A 9,339-nucleotide genomic window follows, 5' to 3' on the forward strand; every position below is an offset into this window, starting at 1 on the left:
GTTGCAGTCTTCAAGTATTTGAAGGGCTGTCACGTAGAAGATGGAGCGGATCTATTCTCTCTTGCTCCGGATTGCGAGACTAGATCTAATGGGTGGAAATTACAAGGGAGTCGTTACCGGCTAAATATCAGGAGAAACGTCCTAACTGTAAGAGTAGTTGAGCAGTGGAACGGACTGCCTCGGGAGGTGGTGGATGCTCCTTCGCTGGACGTTTTCAAGCGGAGGCTGGACGACCATCTTTCGGGTATGTTGTAGGTATGTAGGGCTGTCTTTCAGCTATGCTCCTGCAGAGTGCAGGGGGTTGGACTAGATGACCTGCAAGGTCCCTTCCAACTCTAACATTCTATGATTCTATGAGTGGTGTGCTGTTTACGTGGGATTCAGGGAGAACGTCCAGGCTAGGGTTGTCAGCTCTAGCTGGAGGGATTCCTGGAGATTTGGTGGGTGGAGTTTGGGGAGGGAGCTGCCATGAGAAAGCAAAAACAATACAAAAAGCGCAGTGATTGAATTTTACGACTATCCTCGGATGTGACTTCTAAAGGTATCATGAAGTTCCATTCACAATATATAGCATATAGTCATAGATCACAAGTGCGAATAGAAATACAATGTATATTGCACCGCAGATTTCAACGAAAATCACTTAGGAGACCTGCCGTACCAAACCTCAGTTAGACAAAGATCCACGCGCAAGAAATTCGAGAGGCTTCGAACGGTCAAATTTCTTGCGCGTGAAGCCTGTAGAATTTCTTGCACACAGATCCTTGCCTAATTGAGGTTTGGTACTGCAGGTTTGGTATTGTGAACGGGGCTTGACGATCCACGCCCTCCTTCACACTTTCAGCTCTCTGAAAATTTAATTTTCTCTGTCCTGCAAATTGTCTGTCTTTCGGGTGATGAACGTTTGAAGAAAATCTTCTCTAAAGTCATCTTGCTTTCTAGTTTGGTGTAGTGGTTAAGTGCCGGTTTGGTGCAGTGGTTAAGTGCGCAGACTCTAATCTGGGAGGACCGGGTTTGAGTCCCCACTCCTCCACATGCAGCTGCTGGTGTGTCCTTGGGTCAGTCACAAGTTCTCTCGGAGCTGTTCTCTCAAGGGCAGTTCTCAGCAGAGCTCTCTCAGCCCCGCCTTACCTCACAGGGTGTCCGTTGTGGGGAGGGGGAGGGAAAGAAGTTTGTAAACTGCTCTGAGACACCTTTGGGTAGTGAAGGGCGGAGTATAAATCCAATCTCTTCTTCTTCTTCTTCTTTCCTGGTCCTACCATCAACCAGCCCAAAGCAGTCTAGGACAGTGTTCCCTCTAAACTGAGTTAGTGTGAGCTAGCTCACAGTTTTCTAGCCTCCAGCCACACATTTTTGTCTTAGTTCAGGAAGGATGGCTCCACAACAAACTAATTTATACACGTAGCCAAATTCCAGTAGCTCACAAAGTAGAATTTTTGCTCACAAGACTCTACAGCTTAGAGAGAGCATTGGTCTGAGGTATCACAGACTGCAGTTGACACTGAAACTTGTGCTTGTGTTATCCAGAGGCAGGCAAAAGACCGGGATTCTCAAGCCAGGGAAGGGGAATGTTCGCAAGCACGGCCGATTAGCATCTGGCTTGCTGGTGTTGACTCAGATACTAAGTATTTTTTTTACCAGGCTAACTGGCAGGAGCCTAATGCGGAGGGAAGCTGGGATGGCGTTAGATTAATAGGAGGGCAATCCCAGTTAGAGAGTTCCTGCAGGGAGTGGTGTACACTGGCAACCTAAGTGAGATTGATGGCCTCAGAAGGAGCCCAGGGGCACATTTGGTTTTGTGATTCAGAACCTCTCGGATAGAGGCCTGTGGGAAATTAAGTAGCGGGGGGGGGCAGAGGAAGAACACCGAGTGTCACCCCCAAGCCCTGTCCAGGGAACTGAAGAAACCTGGGAGAAGGGACAACAAAGCACAGCGTGGGAGTGTTGCGGGGCACCCCGCGGGTCACCAAAAAGGGTGAAATAATGTTTCTCGAATCAATAGGTAAGAGGAGTATGTCCTTAAAATCACGAATTCTGAAGACAGCCAAAACCCCAGCCTCATTGAGGTGCAGACACTGATCATGAAGTTTCTGAGCAATGAAGGCTTTCCCGTGGGCACCCCGCGGGTCACCAAAAAGGGTGAAATAATGTTTCTCGAATCAATAGGTAAGAGACTCAAAAGTAGAGCTGACCTGATTCTCTTATAAGAAGCGTGGACTGGGCTGTGGTTATTTGCCATTTCAGTACCATGAGGCAGGGGTCCCCGAAGTGGCAGTGATATATGAGGGTCACGCTGACAACGTAAATTATCATAAAAATAAAAATATTTATTAGGGAGTACACATTAGTAAAAAATAAAATAGGTTAAAAGAAATAATCCACATACCAGACCAGTGGTCCACCTAGTCCAGCATCCTGTCTCACAAAGTGACCAACCAGTTCCTCCAGAGGGCCAACAGCAGGGCATGGAGGCTGTGGCCTTCATAAGAATACCAGAAGAGCCCTGCTGGATCAGACCAGTGGTCCATCTCATCCAGCATCCGGTCTCACAAAGTGACCAACCAGTTCCTCCAGAGGGCCAACAGCAGGGCATGGAGGCTGTGGCCTTCATAAGAATACCAGAAGAGCCCTGCTGGATCAGACCAGTGGCCCATCTAGTCCAGCATCCTGTCTCACACAGTGGCCAACCAGTTCCTCTGGAGGGCCAACAACAGGGCATGGAGGCTGAGGCCTTCATTAGAAGACCAGTGGTCCATCTAGTCCAGCATCTTGTCTCACACAGCTGCCATGCCAACCAGTTCTTCTGGAGGGCCAACAGCAGGGCACAGAGGCCGAGGCTTTCATTAGAAGAGTCCTGCTGGATCAAACCAGCGGTCCATCTAGTCCAGCATCTTGTCTCACACAGTGGCCAACCAGTTCTTCTGGAGGGCCAACAACAGGGCACAGAGGCCAAGGCGTTCATTAGAAGAGCCCTGCTGGATCAGACCAATGGTCCATCTAGTCCAGCATCCTGTCTCACACAGTGGCCAAACAGTTCCTCTGGAAGGTGAACAACAGGGCAGAGAAGCCGAGGCCTTCATAAGAACATCAGAAGAGCTTCTGGACTCGAATCTAGCTCTTCTACTGCAGACCAACTGGTAGGATTGGCAATCCCCAGTTGTGGGCAGGAGAGTCCCTGGTTTGGAGGCCCTCTCCTCTCTTCAGGGTTATCAGAAAGCAGGTGGGGAAAATGCCCAGTGGGCACTCCATTATACTTTATGGAGACCAGTCCCAATAGGGTATAATGGAGACAATCTGTGGGTATCTGGGGCTCTGAGGGGGGCCTGTTTTTTGAGATAGAGGCATCAAATTTTCAGCATAGCATCTGGTGCCTCTCTTCGGGAAACCCCCCAAGTTTCAAAAAGATTGGACCAGGGGTTCCAATTCTATGAGCCCCAAATAAGGTGCCCCCCCATCCAATGTTCCCTCTAAGCTGTGGAGTCCTGTGAGCAAAAATTCTACTTTGTCAGCTACTGGCATTAAAGTTGTGAGCCAGCAGTTTGGCTACTGCATAAATTAGCTTGCTCTGGAGCCATTCTTCCTGAGCTAGGACAAAAATATGTGAGCTGGAGGCTAAGAAACAGTGAGCTAGCTCACACTAACTCAGCTTAGAGGGAACACTGCCCTCATCCTCCATTATTTCCAATGGAGGGAAGGGCATTTAAAAGCAAATGCGGTCCTTTTGAATGTGACAGCCAGAACTCCCTTTGGAGTTCAGTCCTGCTTCTTCCCTCCACTCTCCCCGAGTGATGTCACATCCTGTCTCCTGGGCCCCACCCGCAACGTCTCCCGGCTCCACCCCCAAAGTCTCCAGGTATATCCCGAGTCGGGCCGGGGCGTCCGTGGCAACCGGGCTAGCCACCTGAAACCCTCGAGAGCAGTGTTTTCCAAATCAGAATGCTGTGTGCAAGAGGAGGCCATTCCTTCTTCCTAACGAGTGACGTACACCCCTCTCGTTGCCTTTTAGATGTTGGCTCAGCCACCCAAGGCTATTTGGTGAGGCTCTTGACCTTCCTGCCGGGCCAAGCGGTGGCCACCGTCCCCGTGAGTCCTCCCATTCTGTATGAGGTTGGACAGCTAGCTGCCAAGCTGGACAAAACGCTTGCAGAGGTGAGGCTTCGAGCTGGCGCTGCGGTAGGGCTGGCCGGTCTCCAGGAGGGACCTGGGGACCCCCCCAGAATTACAGCTCCTCTCTAGACTAACACAGATCAGTCCCCCTGGAGGAAAATTGATGTGTTGGAGGGCGGACTCCGTGGCGTCGTGTCCTACTGAGGTCCCTGTCCTCCCCAGGCTCCACACCCAAAGCTCCAGGGGTTTCCCAACCTGGATCTGGCAACCTTATTTGGGGCTCATAGAATTGTCCCTCCCAGTCCAATCTTTTTGAAACTTGGGGAGTTTCTCGAAGAGAGGCACCAGATTGGTGCTTGCAGGGACCATAGTAGGAGGACGTCTGGAGTTCTGGCCCCGCTGGTGGACCTCCCGATGTCCTCTGGGTTTGGACCACTGTGTGACCCAGAGTGTTGGACTGGATGGACCATTGGCCTGATCCAACATGGCTTCTCTGATGTTCTTATGTTCTCTATAATCTTGGTGCTTGCAGGGACCATAGTAGGAGGACGTCTGGAGTTCTGGCCCCGCTGGTGGACCTCCCGATGTCCTCTGGGTTTGGACCACTGTGTGACCCAGAGTGTTGGACTGGATGGACCATTGGCCTGATCCAACATGGCTTCTCTGATGTTCTTATGTTCTCTATAATCTTGGTGCTTGCAGGGACCATAGTAGGAGGACGTCTGGAGTTCTGGCCCCGCTGGTGGACCTCCCGATGTCCTCTGGGTTTGGACCACTGTGTGACCCAGAGTGTTGGACTGGATGGACCATTGGCCTGATCCAACATGGCTTCTCTGATGTTCTTACGTTCATCCCCTACCAGCGGCCTGGGGAGACCTGGCAACCGGGACCCTACATTGAGGGGAACGCGCCGTTATTCTGAGTCCGGCGCTTAACCTTAACCTTACCAAACCTTAACTCACCACCATTCTCCCTGTAGGAGTCAACAGGCGTTTGAACAGGCTGGTTTCTCCCCTTCCTCTGTTCCTCTAGATGTTTCTTAGCTGCCCTCCAAGAGCAAACTCCATCCTCACGACGAGGTGGGGTTTTCTTATTTTACGTGACTCACAAGGCCATACTTTCCCCCCACCCCTGGATGAAAGACACGCACGTCCATCAGTAGATCTGACAAGATCAAAACTGCCCTTCAACGTATCCTTCATTTGGGGAATTAGATAATGCTATTGTCTTTTCACATGAACATACGAAGCTGCCTTCTACTGAATCAGACCCCTTGGTCCATCAGAGTCGGTATTGTCTACTCAGACTGGCAGCGGCTCTACAGGGTCTCAGGCTCAGGTCTTTCCCATCCCCTCCTGCCTGGTCCTTTGAACTGGAGATGCCAGGGATGGAACCTGGGGCCTTCTGCATGCCAAGCAGATGCTTTACCACTGGGCCAGGGTCTCAGGCCAAGGTCTTTCCCATCCCCTGCTGCCTGGTCCTTTTAACGGGAGATGCTGGTGATTGAACCTGGGACCTTCTGCCTGCCGAGCAGAGGCTCTCCCACTGAGCCAGGGTCTCAGGTCAAGGTCTTTCCCATCACCTCCTGCCTGGCCCTTTTAACTGGAGATGCCGGGGATTGAACCTGGGACCTTCCTCATGCCAAGCAGATGCTCTTCCACTGAGCCAGGGTCCCAGATCAAGGTCTTTCCCATGACCTCCCGCCTGGTCCTTTGGACCAATGATCCAGGGACTCAGGCTGAGGCCTTTCACATCACCTACCGCCTGGTCCGCTGAACTGGAGATGTCGGGGATTGAACCTGGGACCTTCTGCATGCCAAGCAGATGCTCTACCACTGGACCAGAGCTCCAGATCAAGGTCTTTCCCATCACCTCCTGCCTGGTCCTTTTAACTGGAGAACTGTGTTTGAATTTCCACCTCCTCCTGTGATCTCTCGTTTTTGGCTCCTGCAAGAGGAGCAGGAAGTGCGGCCAGGGCACGTGCCCCCCCCCCCAAGTTTCCCCAGTGCTCCACCAGCCACAATTTTCTGGCCCCTGCTCAAGGGTGTTCTCCCCTCCTCCATCTGATCCTCACAACTACCCCGTGAGGTAGAAGAGGCTGAGAAAGAGAGAGCAACCGGTCCGAGGTCATCGAGTACAGAGCGAGGATTTGAACTGGGGCCTCTCCAGTCCTACCACGACACTCCAGCCATTGCGCTACGCTGCCTCGGTCAGCAGTGACATTGATAGTTAAAAAATACAACTGGGTATGTTAATATTTCCCCCCCTGCAGAAATTCCATAATCCTTTAATAAAACATCTGCACCGAGGCAACTTCATATGGAACCTGGCCAACGTTCCTCTCCTGGAACAGTACCTTCCGGCGCTGGCCCAGAAAAGAGATCTGGAAATGGTGAAATGGGTTATCCAACAATTCAAGCTTAAAGTCGTGCCAAAGCTAAGCAGTTTCCGGCCCTGTGAGTATTGACAATTGTGTTGCTTTAAGCATCCTAGAAGTGCTTTTTCTTTTGCTTGATTGTACGTGTGTGTGTGTTTGCAGAGAGCTTAAACAGGCACCAGCGGCAGCCCTAACTGCTCTTGTGTATATGGGTCCAGATTAATGTATATATATCCTGCTTTTCTACCCATGGGGACCCAAAGGGGCTTATAGCACCAGGAAGGTAGAGACATAATATAGCACCAGGAAGGTAGAGACATAATATAGCACCAGGAAGGTAGAGACATAATATAGCACCAGGAAGGTAGAGACATAATATAGCACCAGGAAGGTAGAGACATAATATAGCACCAGGAAGGTAGAGACATAATATAGCACCAGGAAGGTAGAGACATAATATAGCACCAGGAAGGTAGAGACATAATATAGCACCAGGAAGGTAGAGACATAATATAGCACCAGGAAGGTAGAGACATAATATAGCACCAGGAAGGTAGAGACATAATATAGCACCAGGAAGGTAGAGACATAATATAGCACCAGGAAGGTAGAGACATAATATAGCACCAGGAAGGTAGAGACATAATATAGCACCAGGAAGGTAGAGACATAATATAGCACCAGGAAGGTAGAGACATAATATAGCACCAGGAAGGTAGAGACATAATATAGCACCAGGAAGGTAGAGACATAATATAGCACCAGGAAGGTAGAGACATAATATAGCACCAGGAAGGTAGAGACATAATATAAAACCAAGATAGTTCCAGAGGGTAGCTGTATTGGTCTGCAGTAGAAGAAGAGAAAAAGAGATTGGATTTATACCTTGCCCTTCACACCCCTGACGAAGCCCCGCCCCCTGCTTCCGGCAGCCCTGCTTCTGGCCCTCATTCAGCCAGGAGGAGGCAGGAGAAGAGGGAGGGTAAGTTGCTTCCTCCCTGCCTCTCCCCACCCCTGCCTGCCTGGGGCCAGGGAGGGCCTTCGCGGGGCTTCCTTGCACTCCCGCTGGCCTTGCAGGTCCACCGCCGGGCCCCTCATGGGGCTCGGCAGTGGAGCTGCAAGGCTGATGGCGGCGGCCGGGACCGTTGGGGGCAGGGTGGGTGGCCTTATGAAACACTTCCGGTGATGTCAGGGAGTGTGGCCTTATGACACACTTCCAGTGATGTCAGGCAGTGTGGCATATGCTAATGAGTTATGCTAATGTGTTCCCCTAGCTCTTTTTCTACCAAACGACCCCTGTGTTAGACATTTCAGGGTTTTTTTGCTCTGCATTTAGGTATCAACCATGGGGACCTCAATGACCACAACATCTTACTGGATACCGATTCTGCTTCCCCTGAAAGTCCGCGCTACAGAGTGTCGGGTATCTTGGACTTCGACATGAGCTACGGCTGTTATGTATTCGAAGTGGCAATCACCATCATGTACATGATGATTGAGAGCCAGGATCCGCTCGGCGTCGGAGGGCACGTCCTTGCAGGGTTCGAAAGCATCGTTCCCTTGACCGCCGAGGAGCGAGATGCCCTCCTCCTCCTTGTGAGCGGAAGGTTTGCTCAGTCTCTCGTGATGTCCGCACACACCATTCGGCTGCAGCCCGAGAATGAAGAGTACCTGATGATCACGGCCAAAACGGGATGGAAGCGCTTGGCGAAGCTTCTTGAGGTGGGCCAGGAAGCCGTGGAGAAGATCTGGTTTGAGACGGCAGAGAGATATGCCTGCAACGACCCACCTATAGATCTCGTATTACATAGTGATCAGTCTTGTATATTAAATATGGGGAAATAACAATTCCCAGTGTAAATACTGCAGGGGTATTGAATAAATGATGCTAATTTGCAAGTACCCTTACCCAAGGGTCATTTCGTAGAAAAAGAGGTGCAGGAGCTCATTAGCACAACTCATTAGCATGACTTATTTGCATATGCCACACCCCCTGACATCACCGGAAGTGTGTCAGAAGGCAACACCCACCGCTCAGGCTCCACTGGACTGTTTTGGATCACTAGCTACTGGGGGGGCGTGGGGCGTGCAGATCTGTCCTCACAGAGGAGGGAGAGCTTGTACCTGAATAAACCTTGGCCTTAAAGGTGCCACTAGACTGTTTTGGACCAGCTTACCTGGCTGCTTCTTGCTCCGACTGAGGGCTGCTGGGAGCAGGGGGCGGGGCTTGTTGCATGTGCCCGCCCCCTGGGCTCTTTACTGCCGGAGCTCCGCTCCCGTGCGCTCCTGCAGGAAATGACCCCTGCCCTTACCTTAATACAATTCATTCCGCTTCCAAACTCCAGAATCTGGAATTTATCCTTTGGGGAAGGGGAGTGGGTGGGGAAGGAAGGGAGGAATGGTGAAAGGGAAGGGAAGGCATGAGGATCTGGAGGGAGGAGATACTAGAACACCCGTAAATCTCCAGGAATTTCCCAAGGCTGCAACTCTGGGTTGGGAAATTCCTGGAGATTTTGGGATGGATCTTAGGTTTGCTAGCCTCCAGGTGAGGCCTGGAGTTCCCCCACTTTTACAACTTATCTCCAACGCACAGAGATCAGCTCCCCTGGAGAAGACGGCTGCTCTGAAGGGTGGGCTCTAGGGCATTGCACCCCATTGAAGTCCCTCCCCTCCCCAGACCCCGCCCTCTCCCAGATCCACCCCCAAAGTCTCCAGGTATTCTCCAACCCAGAGCTGGCAACCCTAATGAAACTGCACTAGAGGACCTCAGTGGAGGTATAATGCCATAGAGTCCACCCTCCAAAGCAGCCATATCCTCCAGGGTAATTAGGGTCGCCAGCTCTGGGTTGGGAAAT

The 9,339-nt window shown here is 51.3% G+C and overlaps 1 protein-coding gene across 1 annotated transcript in view; it reads left to right on the forward strand.

Moving 5' to 3' along the window:
- The window catches only part of HYKK (hydroxylysine kinase), a 16,385-nt gene extending 7,974 nt beyond the window's left edge, over positions 1–8,411 (forward strand). Inside the window, exons 2-5 of the mRNA XM_015409721.1 lie at positions 2,008–2,166; positions 4,007–4,149; positions 6,380–6,563; positions 7,821–8,411. Of these exons, the coding sequence (XP_015265207.1) occupies positions 2,008–2,166; positions 4,007–4,149; positions 6,380–6,563; positions 7,821–8,329 (995 nt within the window). The 3' untranslated portion in view covers positions 8,330–8,411. The remainder of the gene's footprint in view (positions 1–2,007; positions 2,167–4,006; positions 4,150–6,379; positions 6,564–7,820) is intronic.
- Positions 8,412–9,339: the final 928 nt, after the last annotated feature.

Source organism: Gekko japonicus, unplaced genomic scaffold, assembly GCF_001447785.1.
Source record: "Gekko japonicus isolate JY-2015 unplaced genomic scaffold, Gekko_japonicus_V1.1 scaffold3628, whole genome shotgun sequence".
NCBI lineage: Eukaryota > Metazoa > Chordata > Lepidosauria > Squamata > Gekkonidae > Gekko > Gekko japonicus.